At 36.4% G+C, this 14,872-nt stretch overlaps 1 protein-coding gene across 1 annotated transcript in view; it reads right to left on the bottom strand.

Annotated features, from left to right (window-relative positions):
• Positions 1-14,872, bottom strand: part of LOC144964711 (protein madd-4-like) — a 66,793-nt gene that overhangs the window by 17,864 nt on the left and 34,057 nt on the right. The window contains exon 2 of the mRNA XM_078899250.1: positions 5,882-6,125. Within this exon, the coding sequence (XP_078755376.1) occupies positions 5,882-5,923 (42 nt within the window). The 5' untranslated portion in view covers positions 5,924-6,125. The remainder of the gene's footprint in view (positions 1-5,881; positions 6,126-14,872) is intronic.

Below are 14,872 nucleotides of genomic sequence, written 5' to 3'. Positions count from 1 at the left end.
AGAATGTAAAAATTTAGTTTTGAGAGAGAGAGAGAGAGAGAGAGAGAGAGAGAGAGAGCGAGAGAGAGAGAGAGAGAGAGAGAGAGAGGGGGGGGGGGAAAGAGAGGTATGGAGAGAGGAGGAAATGAAGGAAGGGTCAGATGGAGCTAAAGGGAGAGAACTGGAGTGCGGAAATAAAGAGAGAGAAAGAGAGAGAGAGAGAGAGAGAGAGAGAGAGAGAGAGAGAGAGTGTGTGTGTGTGTGTGTGTGAGTGAGAGAGAGAGAGAGATGTCTAGGTCAATGTGATACAGAGACTGTTGTACAAATTATGCATTGGTTTGCTGATGTCTAATTAGACACACCAATCTGGCATACTTTGATAAAACATCCTATTTCATTCTGGCCAGACAATGTTTATTACTACATCGTACAACTATCGACAGATGGAGACAGCATCAAACTTGTGTGTCAAAAAGACTATAACCTGAGACTTCGAAATAATTCTCATTTCCAGACGTTGTTACAATTAATTTAAGCGTTATATGAAGCGATCAAGATGTCAGGTAAAAGTTTGGTGGTAAAAAGTGAAAAGAAGTATTTTTTAATAATATGTTATACGGTAGTTATTGTCTATGCATTGTGATACTGTGGTCAACGAATTACGTTAACCTTTAAACGGCGAAAATGAACTCCCTCAACTAATATCTCCCTTTATATATATATATATATATATATATATATATATATATATATATATATATATATATATATATATATATATATATATATATATATATGTTTCGTAATATTAAAAAATACTTGAGGTTTTTGATCGCGCAATATCCACTAAATAAAAGTGCTCTGGGCGCCTTATAAAGTCTCAGGCCAAGTAATCATTTTACAACTAATTATGGGGTGTAGTTGGGATCCAGGTAGATCAGTTGGTAGAGCAATCTCTTCGCACGCATGACGATCAAGATTGATTCCGGATGCAGTCGAGATTTGTAGCTGGGTCTGTTAGAGATCTGACGGAAAGTACTTTGCGATAGACTGGCGTTCTATCCAAAGGGTAGCAAGCATTTGCTATTGTCTGTATGTTTCACGCTATAGAAACCTGTATAAACTCCGGCTCCATGGGCTGTATGGCTCGGAAGGACTACTTATGGAGTACAATATAGTCAGAGAATGCCAGTAAAGAGCTTATTTCAAGGATTCAATTTTCGCCGCCCAGATGGAGACCCGAACCATGAAGCTATCATTTCGATGGCGAGTGTCATACCACATGTTGACAAAGCGGCACATCTGTACATGTTCATTTTCGCCGAGAGAGGAGAAAGAAACTCCATTTTGTATCGTCGTTACTGGTTTCTCGTTGTAAACATGTAATTTGGACGTTTCCGGTTTCCCCTTTATCAACAAAACAAGATGAATTAACGCTACTGACGAATGAGATAATATGTGATAATGACGTTGTTAACATCACATTATTATTATCTCATTAGTCTGTAGTGTTTCATTCATCCTGTTTTGTTGATAAAGGGTAAACCCGAAACCTCCACATTATCTGTTATCATTTATTAAATTGAAGCTTACATTCAATTTCACATTGTTATTTATTTCTTCGAGCTTCGAGCAGCAACATTTACATTTCGTTGTAAACAGGGTAAGTTGAGTTGGAATAAAATGGAACACCGCCGCCATAGAGTTAAAGAAAATCCTGACAACGCTTTCAAAACAACCTTTTCTGACTTTGGCGGGGGAAAATGTTAACTTCATATATCAAAAAGTAAGCCTGAGAATTCTTTGAAAGAATTTATTGACTTCTTTGTGTCTCTAGTTTTAGCGTGTTTGACAAACTTGGGGTCATCACAACCTATTGGTATATTATGGAGTATGTGGGACTTTTTGGCCTAGAGTTATGACACTCGTTTATGATCCGTAGCCCCCCTGGTTCCAGTCCAATTGTAGGAGGTGCATCGTTGAGCCTTTGGACAAGGCTCTTTACACACATTCTCTCGCCATGTTTATATGTAAAATAAGTAAAACGGCCGCCACCACCGTATTGTTTCGTCCTAAATGTTAAGAGCTAAACGTTTGATGTGGCTTAGAACCTCTTGTAAAGCGCTTTAGCTTCTTTTATGGATATTGCCCAATATAAAAAATACATAAAGTATAGTTTTGTGATCGAAATCAGACAAATGTGTTTTGCCAGATAAAGGTTCAGTTATGTAAAGGTCAAACAGACAACATTGTCGTACTCTGGAAAACACATGTTTAGAATTTTGGCCAGAAGACTCGTCCTTCCAAAATCGATCGATTAAAATTACCCTCATCTTGTAAAAAAAAACTTTAAAATTTGGAAAGTCCATGGAAAATCTCAGGTTTTAGAGTTTCGACAAGATTGGGGTCATATTAATCGAACGATATTTGCGGGACGATTTTTCTGGCCAAAATCTGTAAAATGCATTATCTTCAGAATACGGGAAACCGTGATTGATGCTACGGTTGGCATTACTAATAAGCTACCTCATTAGCCCATTATGTGAGAATGTCAGTATGAATGGTAGAGTATAAGAGAGAAAGAAATAAACTAGGTTAGACATCTTCATGCAGCATTTCAATTAGAAAAGAATGGGGTCAAAATGGATAGTTTTTATTGAGGTCCATCTTAATTTGTGACCTGTCGAGTCAAACAGGTAATATGTAGGAACGGAGAATGTGTCTGAAAGAGATTTAAAAGTTAACCAGTTAAGCCGTACACTCTGGAAAAATTGGCCATAAAACTCGCCCTTCAAGTATCGATCAATTTAAATGACCCTCATCTTGGCAAAAAATCTCAAACCTAGGACCTCTTTCTGGCACCATAAATAAAACAGACCAATGGAAGAACATCAACTAGCTACCAACGGAAGCGGAAATCCAGTGCAGAGGATTTAGGTGGATACGACACATCCTGCGATTACCAGACAATAACACAACACGGCAGGGACTTTATTGGGACTCCCAAGGGAAATGTAAAAGAGGAAGACTAAAAAATACCAGGAGACGCGACCTTGATGCAGATACAAATAAGATGGGAACCACTTGGAAGAACTGGAAAGGACAGTCAAGGATAAAGGACGATAGCGTGTTGTGATCAAATGCCTATGCTCTATTTATTGAGAATAATGGGAATAAAGCAGTTATTAAAAATGTTTTATTTTCATTCATTTTCAAAACTCGATATTAATTTTCTGTCACAATTTCAAAATCGTTTAACACACGATTCTAACCCTTTAAACCTTAAAATATGAATTATCTTTAAATTTAAACAGATCTAATATCGTTTGTTTGTTGTTTTTTAAAAAGAAAATGATGTCCAAGTACTCATAGCCTTCCCAATGCGTCTATCTAATACAGAATAGCCCACTTGTCCTTAAAAACAGACTGAATAGGTGACGTCGCGCGACCTTTTGTTCCGAATGCTCAAATTTGAAAGTTTGATCTTTCGATATTTCTAAATAGATCATCCTTTTCTCTTTAATTCAATAGCTGTTTCATTGCAGTACCATAATATGGTTGAGCAATACAAGATTGAAGTCGTAAGGTTCATGCGAATCTGAAACCCAAACTCGGAAAAAAATTGTTCTGAATTTTTTCACACACATACGGCCATAGCAAAGGCAACGTTACTTTGTTTCATAATAATATTATTGTTCCTTTTTTTCTTTAGTCTCCAGGAAAAAAGGTACAAAAACAAGTGAAAGGTGTTACTAAAAATAACGATAAATGATGAGTGGGTGATGTGTTTCTATGAAAACATTGTCATTATATTATGCCAGAAGTTAAGTGGGAGCACCCTGCTGCTTCCCTGATTGTTATCATAATTATCTGGTAACATCTTCCACGCCACCAGATTACATTGTAAATATAATATCATAAATAAAGGGAGGCGGTGGCAATTACAGCCGACAACAAACTGGAACAGAGAGGGTCGTTCACAGCGGTAGACAACTCAAATACTTTAGACCTGTTTTGTCTTAAGTTCATCTCAATTGGCAAACTTTTCGAGGAGACGGATCTCTCTCTCTCTCTCTCTCTCTCTCTCTCTCTCTCTCTCTCTCTCTCTCTCTCTCTCTCTCTCTCTCTCTCTCTCACTCACTCTCTCTCTCACTCTCTCTCTTTATTTATTTATTCAATTATTTATTTATCTATCTATCTGTCCATCAATTTATCTCTCTTTCTTTCTCTCTCTTTCTCTCAATCTATCTCTCTTTTTCTCTCTTTACCGAACTGTCTCTCTGTTTCTATCTATTTATCTATCGATCTATCTACCTATCTCTATATATCTATATCTATCTATATCTCTCTTTCTCTCTCTTTAGTTAGAGCTCTTTTGTTTTAATTTCAGATCAATTGGCATTTTTTGGAGACGGATCTCTCTCTCTCACTCTCTCTCACTCTCTCTCTTTCTCTCTCTCTCTCTCTCTCTCTCTCTGTCTCTCTCTCTATGTATCCATCTATCTCTCTTAATATCTATCTATCTATCTTTCTATCTATCGATTAATTTCTCTCTTCCCCTCTCTCTCGATCTATCTCTCTGTCTCTCTCTTTATCGATATCTCTCTCTGTTTCTCTGTTTCTCTCTCTATCACTCTATCTCTCTCTCTCTCTCTCTCGCTAACGATCTTTCTCTCTCTCTCTCTCTCTCTCTCTCTCTCATTATCGACCTCCCTCATTCTCTCTATCTCTATCTCTCTCTCGATTTATTTCTCTTTCTCTCTCTTTCACACACACACACACACACACACACACACACATAGACTCATGCACTCATACACTGAGATAGCTCAATTGGTAGCATTTCCACACATAAGCAAATGAACTGGTTTCGAATTTCGACTATTTGTACCAGTTGTGTTTTTTTTAACCTCTCTGTTTCCCAACTGCATAGCCATGATTAAGTAGTCCGGTCTGGCGGAAAGTACTTTACTGTTGATTGTTTTATCCTAGTTGTTTTTTCTGTTTCATTTACGCTACAGAAATTAGATCCCTTGGCCTCATGGATATGAACAACCATTTTTTACATTCTTTATCTTGTATTTATTCTCTTTTTATGTTGATTTATCTTCTTGATTTGTTTTGTATTTGGTTTGTTTTTGTTGTATTTGTTGATCTTTTACGGAAAGGGTCGTGAGAAATTACTGCAATGCCAGCATTCTACTGAACACTTAGTTTGTTTTGAATTACTCTTCTTGTAGCATTCCGTTATTTGAGGTTTGTGTTTTGTTGTATATTTGTTTTTATATCATGTGTGTGTGTGTGTGTGTGTGTGTGTGTGTGTGTGTCTGTCTTTCTGTCTGTTTGTCTGTAAGTAAATACCCACAAAAAGCAGAGAGTTGAGCTCGTTATTATACTCAATTATAAAAAAAAAAGAATGAACTGTGCAGCCGAAAACGATGAAATATTTTTTAGAATTTTAGGCAGAAACCAGTTACTTTAACATGATTCGGTTAACATGATTCCTACTCGTCAAAGTATATCAAACTCGGCACTTTATGTCAGTCTCAGGTTTCAAACATTTTGACAAGTTAGTGGTCATTAATACATTGTTCTGTATAATAGACTTACTGTGGTACCCAAGATAAAACCACATTTGAAAATAAAAACGTTTTAGCTAAAAAAAAAAAAAAAAACTAAAAAAAACCCGTCCTTCAAATATCGATCGTTTAAAATGACCATCTTGTCCAAATTTCTCAAAACTGGGACTTGACGTCTTTCTTTGAAGTCCCATTTATGAGAGTTTTGCCAATTTGAGGGTCATTTTAATCGATTGACAGTTAAAGGACGAGTTTTATGTCCAAAATTTTAAAAACACGTGTTTTTTCATAGCACGAGATCAGAGAGTAGTCCGCCCACCCACCGTCAAGAAAAGCAAATCCGAAATGCTGAAGAGGCATCCCATTCCGTCATCACTGGTATTCAATCATTCAATTAAAAGGTCACTCGTGGTGGTCACTAGTGGTCAGTTGCAGTCCCTTGTGGTCTAATTCCTTCACTCTGGCAATACAAGGGGCAGAAATAAAGATGGTTCCATTGGTGGCGGTTGTAGCGGTGGTGATTTGTTTTCGCTGCTGATGAGGAATTTGGACCGAATCCAAATTTACCTGGCGGAAAGAGGAAATAGAAAGTTGTCTTGTAGTGGACTAGAGGAAATTATGTGTCTTATTGGGGCCGATAAGACGTAGCGAGGAGTTGTATAAGCTTTTGATTGATGTGGTGTTGTGGATGAAAGGATGAAGGAATGAATAAATGAATAAATAAATGGATGAATTGATTACTTAATAAATTAATTAATGGATGAATGAAAGGATGAATGGGTGAATGAATGAATGAATAATTGAAAGGATGAATGTATGGATGAAGGAAGGAAGGAATTGATGAAATGACAGGAATGGAGGATATGATGAAATAATTTATGATGTTATGCGTGAGTGATGGGTGAATGAGTGAGTGAATTCATGAGTACGCGAATTAAAGAATGAATAATGGTATGAATGGAAAATGATTGAATTAATGAATGAGTTAATCGATGAATGAATGGAATAGTAATAAAGGAGTGAGAGAATGGATGAAAGAAAGAATATTTGATAGAGTTAATTGTGGAATGAAAGAATGATTGTAGAGATAAATGAATGAACGAATGAATGAATGGAGAGAGGGAGTAAATTGGAGTCTGGAATTATTGCTTGCTGGAATGGCAGGCAACAAATTAAATGAGTGGTAATTTTGAGGATGGTATTTTGACAAGGCATTTGAGACAATTTCCAATGTAATTCACCTGTGTGATTTGTTGTAATTCGGGAGCCAGGCAGAATCATCCAAATATTATGACAGGTTTATCATCACTAAGACATAATAATATAATATTATGATATTATCAATGACATCTCTTAATTTATCTAATCTTCTTATTTATTGATTCGGTGTTAAAATCTTTGACTGCAGATTTTTTTCTTTTTTTTTTTTTGCTGTTGTTGTTGATTTCATTTCGAATCATTATTTCGTTTAGGTATGGAGGCTGACATCACATCGTGCGGCTCTGTGGTCTAGTGGTATAACACTCGCTTTCGGATCGGAAGGTCCTGGGTTCGAGCCTTGCTCGGCGCATAGTTGAGTCCATGGAAAAGGCTCTTTACTCATATTCTCTCACCATATTCAGGTGTAAAATGAGTACCTGCCTTTGACAGCGTTGTCTCTGTCCGAAATAATTGTAATATCGCCTAACAGGCGTTATGTCCCGTCTTACATGTTGCATGTTGCTGTTGGCCAGGGACCCCTTGTAAAGCGCTTTGAGTGCGTTTCGTGGATATTGCGCTATATAAAAGCTCAATTCGTTAAGCTTAGTCTATGTCTGGTAACAAATAATACTAAATAGTAGCAGTAGTCCATACCGGAACGTGGCTCGTCATACGTGTTAACGGTTGCTGTTGTAAGCGCTTTTGGGTACAATTTAATGGATATCACACTACCAAGTCATTAACAGCGTTGTCTCTGTCCGAAAAAAAAATGTAATATCGCCTAACAAGCGTCATGTCCCGTCCTCCCTATTAAACGTTGCTGTTGGCCAGGGACCCCTTGTAAAGCGCTTTGAGTACGTTTAGTGGATATTGCGCTATGTAAAAGTTCAATCTTGATCTTAATAGAATTCTACGATTTCCATTTGTTACCAGATTTGATCAGGTAAGATCTAGCTAAATCGTTTCGCTTCTGTGCCTTCGGAATTTTTATCTCACCAAATTTGATAGCACACTCTTAGATCAATTAAGTGACATGCATTTTGTTTGTTGATAACAGTACGTTATCATTGGGTTTTTTTATTGGCCGGAACGAGTAAGATTCCCCTGAATCGTATAATTTCAACATTCGTCCCGATACCTCAGTTGGTAGAACACTCGCTTCACACGCAACGGGACCAAGATCGACCCCAGATGCAGTCGAGATTTTTTCTGACCCTCTTGTCCATCCAGCAGTAAATGGATAGCTGAGTCTTTTAGATTTGGCGGAAAGTACTTTGCGATAGACTAGCGCCCTATCCAACGGATCGCAAGCAATTGCTATTGTCGGTTTCACGCTATAGAACCTCCAGCTCCTAACGGCTTTGAAGGGACTACTCCTCCTCCTCCGACTACTACTACTACTACTAATACTACTACTACTACTACTACTACTACTACTACTACTACTACTACTACTACTGCAACTACTACTACTACTACTACTACTACTACTACTACTACTACTACTACTACTGCAACTACTACTACTACTACTACTACTACTACTACTACTACTACTACTACTACTACTACTACTACTACTCCTACTATTACTACTACTACTACTACTACTACTACTACTACTACTACTACTACTACTACTACTACTACTAGTACTACTACAATATACGTGGCCTAACGACTCAAACCAGTATTATTTCGGGTGAGCAAGTTGCCAAAAATTGATTTAAAATCCATTATTTACCAGGAATGTGAAGTTGTAATTATTGTCACTTTAAAAAAAACTCTATCTTTTGTATTACGTAATATGTAATAATTAATTTATACATAGCGAGTAAAATACGCAACGTGATCTCTCTAAGGCGCTACACATATAAACACAACGGGTTACACAAAACGCAAATACTATTATTGTTTTAAAGAACAGGAATAAGCAAAAATGTGAAAATGAATGTAAGCTCCAATTTAATATACGAAAACAGATAAAATGGACGTTTCGGGTTTCCCCTTTATCAACAAAACAGGATGAATGAAACACTACAGACGAATGAGACTTGTAGTGGTAGTGGACTTGTTAAGATGAATAAACAAAATAAGTGATGGACAGGAAATAGTATGCTCCTTTGTAAGGATGCACGAAATAAAATAGAACAATAAATATTTATAAAAGGTGCGCAATTAATTCTTAACAACGCCATTACCACATTATCTCATTCGTCTGTAGTGTTTCATTCATCCAGTTTTGTTGATAAAGGGGAAACCCGAAACGTCCATTCTATCTGTTTTGGTATATTGAATTGAAGCTTACATTCAATTTCACATTATTATTTATTTCTTCGAGCTTCGAGCAGCAACATTTACAATACAGTATAGGAATGATTTCAAAATTGTCATAAAACTACCCAACTTGGGGTGGTCTTTGTTTTTGTTCTCAACATAACCCGTTTTTCACAATAAATAAGGTTTTGAGCATCAAAGTCACCACAGCATATCATTACCGTTATGAAGAGGTAAGTCACATATTTTTGTATCGTGATATGCTTGAATATTGATTTTTGAATATATTATCATATTTATTTATTATAATCCATTACAATCCAATGACGATATCCGGAATATAACTGGCTTATTCCAGCGTCCAATTAGCCAGTGCAGGATTTTCCAAATCAAAGGGAACTGGTTATAACACTCAAGTAAAATGCACCACAAAACATGTTTCAATCTGCAATTCAAGTAGACTAGAATGCGATGACGAAAAGTTTTGGGTTTTTTTAATTATTTCTTTTTAAAATGTATAAATTTCCAAATATTAATAAATTTGTCCTCACCCTGAGATTTCTTTGAAAAATCATAATATTGGCTTTCTCGATGGCTCTGATTTATAGATTTTGGCATGTTGCCATTATCAAAATTTATTGATATTCTAAGTTAAAAGCCTCTGGCCAATATGGAATTAATGTCATTTTGTCAGTGTAAGGCTGTTTAAGCATCCTTGAGATTTGGACAGAGTATAAATCTTCAAATCGTTAAGAATTAGCGTGAACCCACTGACCGTATGATTTACTTTAACATATTGAAGTCGATCCTTAGTTTGATTGTTAATATCGATTTTGATTAATTCCAAACAAAATCTTCAAATAATTATGAATTCGATATATTATTATACGTAATCTATGCGTGAAACCACTGACCGTGTGATTTACTTTTGCATATTACCATTGATCTTTATTTTGATTGTTAATATCAATTTTTACTAATTACAAACTAAATTTTCGACTCAGACTTCTATTTAAGAATCAGACATATAAACTGCGATTGAACTCACTGACTGTATGATTTACTTTCGCATATTGGTATCGATCTTTATTTTGATTAATGATATCGGTTTAGACTAAATCCAAACATCAAATATATCACTTGATATCGACGTGTACACATATGCAGGTCTGACATCCGAACCCACTTATTGGTCTAGTTTAACATTGTTGTAATGGACAATATTTTGCGTCATTCAGTTTTGACTTTTATACATTCTGATCACATGAAATGTGAAAAAGTTCTAGTCAACATGAAGAATAAAAAGTACCGATTCTCTTTGTTTAGAACCAAGCTGCTCGTTGCTGGGCGGACCTGACATCAGACTATTGAATCCTATTATGTTTACATGTGTGGTGTCCACTAAATAGTGTTCACTGTGCTGGACACAATGAAGGAACAGAATAAATGCATTCACCTAATATGAACCGGTAAGAATTGGCTTCAAAAGTCATGACGTCACTTCTCTCGTAATGACGCATAGTAACTTAGTAACTGTCTCTAAACTATCGGAACAATGGCGGACGCCATTATGAAATATTTCTCCGACGAGCATAAAAGTGTATCCAGAGGAGAAAAACATTATAAACATGATCATGTTTTGACTTTTATACATTCTGATCACATGACATATGAAACATTCTAGCCAGCATGAATAATAAAAAGTACTAATTTTCTTTGTTTAGAACCACGCTGCTCGACGTTGCTGGGCGACGTGACATCGGACTATTGAATCCAATTTATGTCAAGTAGGAGTAAAACATTACGCCTACTCAAAGTGGGCAAAATATTCGTCTACAATCGTTCTCAATCACTGATTTCAAATGTGATGTCAAAATACTGGTTCCAATCTGATTGGAAGTAGTGTGAAGCCAAATTTCTGAAGGACTGAATACAATACATTGTGCAACCGAAATTCTGGTTTCAGGGTCATGGTATCTTATTTTCTATCCTAAATAAGGATCATCCATCCTCGCCCTTTTGTGCCCTGAAATCAGAAAAAAATCTGCCTATACATCCTGCTGCTAAAATAGTTAAGCCATCTTATGATTCAATATAACATACTCGTATGCATTGATTATACATTGTCCGGAGGACTCGTTACACACTTCCAAGAAGTTTTGAACCGGGATCCCCAACGTATTAATACTTCTTACAGCCAATGCTTTAGATACTTGTTGAAATCTCAGCTTTAAGTCGTCGCTAAAATTGAATTTATAGTTTTAAAAATATGATACTTGCGTTAAGTGTTTCTTTTTAAAGTTTTATTGAGGTGAATGAACCATATGATTCTTTAGACTCACAAATCTAAAATTTCACATCAGATGAAAACTCCGTGTTGGAATCTGATTTAACCATGACAGAATACCGTTTTAAAGCGATGAGTTATATTTAATTGATCGATTTTGGAAGTAAATGTTTTCTGGTGAAAATGTGAAACGACATTAATTTTGTCCCTTTATAGCAGTCGAAAGGTCTTTATCCCTCTTCATAGCCATTAATTAAGGATTGACATTAACCAGGCGGAAACGAGAAACGGATTTAACGTCCTCTCATCCAGACCCTTGGCCTCAATCACCTATTGGGGGCACACTACAATAGCGTCTGTCTGATATAACAAGTCGACTGTTACACAATTAATGTCGTGACAAACGTGAAATCTGTGCCAGATCTAGTCACACAAATCGGTAACAAATTATTATGACCTAATTTCTACGCAAACACAAATCCGTGACAGATTTCCAAAGACAGTGATCTACCGTAAGCTGGCAAAACTCATTGTAACATTTTGGCTAGAAAACTTAAATTTGATATCGATAAAATAACCCACAACTTGTCGAAAATGAATTAAACCCCAGCCCACCGATATAATATACCTTTTAGCACTTCGAAATGGTTTGTGAGTAAATCACATAAAAATCGACCACATCAATAAGATTATAGGACAGATACGCTTAACCCAATTAACTACGTACTCTTGAAAAACATGTATTTAAAAATGTTGCCAGAAAAAAACTTGTCCTTTAAATATCGACCGATTTAGATTAACCTCATTTTGGCAAAAACTCTCAAACAAGGGACCTCGAGAGGTCTCGTGTTTGAGAGATCTTGCCAAGATGAGAATCATCTCAGTCAACCGGTTAATTGCCTCGTGTCTGCAAGACTTAGTAGTCTAAATTCAAATTGATGACGTATTGCATCTTCACATAAAAAAAGAACTGGTTTTCTCACTTCAAACTAATATTATGGCAAAACCAACGTCTCTTTGTTTTTAACAATTGAGATGTAGTGCGTAGAAGTTAGACGTCTTTTGTAGTTGTTCCAGGTATGTAGTGCAATCACCATTGTGTGTTAGTAAAAGTTGCTTATCCTATCCAAAACTGGTCTTTATGAATTACAAGTTATCTGGCAAAAATGTGAAAAGACTGTTTTGTCAGTGTATGACATTCGTCTCCCTCTGTTTGACCAGACAGATGACAATGTTGTGTGGTTTATTTTTTCTAGAATTAGGGCAAGTCATGGCGTAGTGATAACTCTCTTCACCGGTTAAATGCTTCGAGATGTCCCAGGTTTGAGAGTTTCTCCCAAGATAAGGGTCATTTAAATCGACCAATCTTTGAAGGACGAGTTTTCTGGCCAAATCTTTTAATACGAGGGCTTCCAGGGAACGGCAGTTAATTGGTTAATCTCGGGGTTGGAACCAAAATCCATGAGTTATAATATTGGCACTTTTCGGGGTCCAATTCATCCCAACATGAGAGTGGCGCTCTAATGACCATGATGGTATGTCGAAAGAAAAAAGCATATAAACCATTAATTTTACCTTTAAATACAGACCAAAAAATGATTGTTATGACATTGTGAATGGTTTATCATTTCCACATCCACTTCTTATAATTATCAAGTTGTCTCGCATTTCTACATTAATAAATAGCTAGTTATAGGAAACAAATATGCTACAATATGTGATACAAAGCTGTTAAAAGCTGTGAACTTTAAAATCTAATGAAGAAAAATGAATGGAACAGCTTCGTATAAATAGAATTCCAAACACGGAACATTTCCGTTCCTTGTCTTACTAGTTGGTTCTCACCACCAACCAATGCATATTGTAGCTTAAGCAGTCTTGCCTGCAAACAAGACGTGCCATATATATAATTAATTACCTGCTGTCTGTCTGGAATTTAAGTGATTTGTTAATGTTTTTATTGGGGGGGGGGGTTTACTGGCTGAAGAAGGGTTTTGAGACCGAAACGATTCGTGTTTGGTATCGTGTTCTTTTTAGAATACTAAGCACAAGTTGGTGGTGAGAACTAACAGGTATGACAAGGAACGGAAAGGTTTTACCCAGAAAAGTAACAACAGAAAAGAAATAAAAGGGGCGAGGGGATGGGGGGGGGGGGGGGCGGAAGGAATGCTGTAACTCGAGTGCAGGACACAAGTAGGTTCTACCCCCACCCCCAATTCTACCGTCGTCGTCATCATCATCATCATCATCATCATCATCATCATCATTATCATCATCATCATCATCATCATTACCAATAACATCACCATATCATTGTTATTTTTATCATTATTATTTTTATCATCATCATCATCATCATCATCACCATCATCATCACCATCATCATCATCATCATCATCATCATCATCACCATCATCATCATCATCATCATCATCATCATCATCATCACCATCATCATCATCGTCATCAGCGTCGTCTCTTCATCCTTCCCACCAAATCCGTTCTAATCCAATTCCATCTTGACACACACCAGTCGTAATTCCCACCCGTCATCAGTGATATGATTACATCACTGTATCATTAGTAAGATTATGTTGTGATTATTCCCACATTGCAGCTAACTGACTGCAACCGTCGTAATTAATGATGTGGTTACACCACTATTTCAGTACGGGATTTACCTTAGACTACCTTATCAATTCACCATATTCCATGGGGTTTGACAGCAGCGTCTTATGGTTTTATACTTTACCAATTTTTTTTTTAATTTTCTTTTGCTGTGCTTTGTTATTTTTTTGTTTGCTTGTTTGTTTGTCTATTTTGTTGTTGTTGTTGTTGTTGTTGTTGTTGTTGTTGTTGTTGTTGTATTTGGTTTTGGTTTGTTTGTTTTTTTGTTTTAGTTTTTTGTTTTTGTGTTGATTTTGTTTTTTTTTTTGGGGGGGGGGGGGGGTTTTGTGGGTTTTTTTGGGTTTTTTGTTGTTTTTTTTTTTTTTTTTGCTTTTTGCTTTTCTTTTCTCTTTTTTTTTTTTGTGGGCTCTTTTATTTTTGTTGGTTCGTTGGTTCTTTTTTGTGTTTGGTTTGTTCTAGTATTTTTTTCCTTTTCCTGTTTTTTTTTTTTTTTTTGGTGAGGAGGGGGTATTTTATTGAATAATTTAGTTAGTTTATATTTTTCCGAAGTCAAGCCTCTGGTGTATTCTACCCAGCACTGACACAACGTTTTATTGGTCATTTTGACTAGTTTTTTGTTCTGTTACTTTGAATATCGTTGAATGCGATGATTGTCAATTTGTCAAAAGTTCATAAACCAGACACTTCATAGAAACACAAGAAATGTCATCCACCCATTTCCAATTGTACAAAAGTGATCCATCACGACCTCTAAATAGCATTATGTCGAGATAATTGAGTTGGATTGATGGAAGACATCTTGTGCGGCTATGTGGACTTGTGGTATGACACTCGCCTTCGGATCGCATGGTCCTGGGTTCGAGTCCCGTTCTGAGCGTCACATAGTTGAGTCCTTGAAAGAGGATATTTAATCACATTCTTT

This window comes from Berghia stephanieae, chromosome 2 (assembly GCF_034508935.2).
Source record: "Berghia stephanieae isolate SIO BIC M18660-M18661 chromosome 2, UCSD_Bste_1.3, whole genome shotgun sequence".
Taxonomy (NCBI): domain Eukaryota; kingdom Metazoa; phylum Mollusca; class Gastropoda; order Nudibranchia; family Aeolidiidae; genus Berghia; species Berghia stephanieae.
This window is presented reverse-complemented; position numbering and strand designations above follow the sequence as displayed.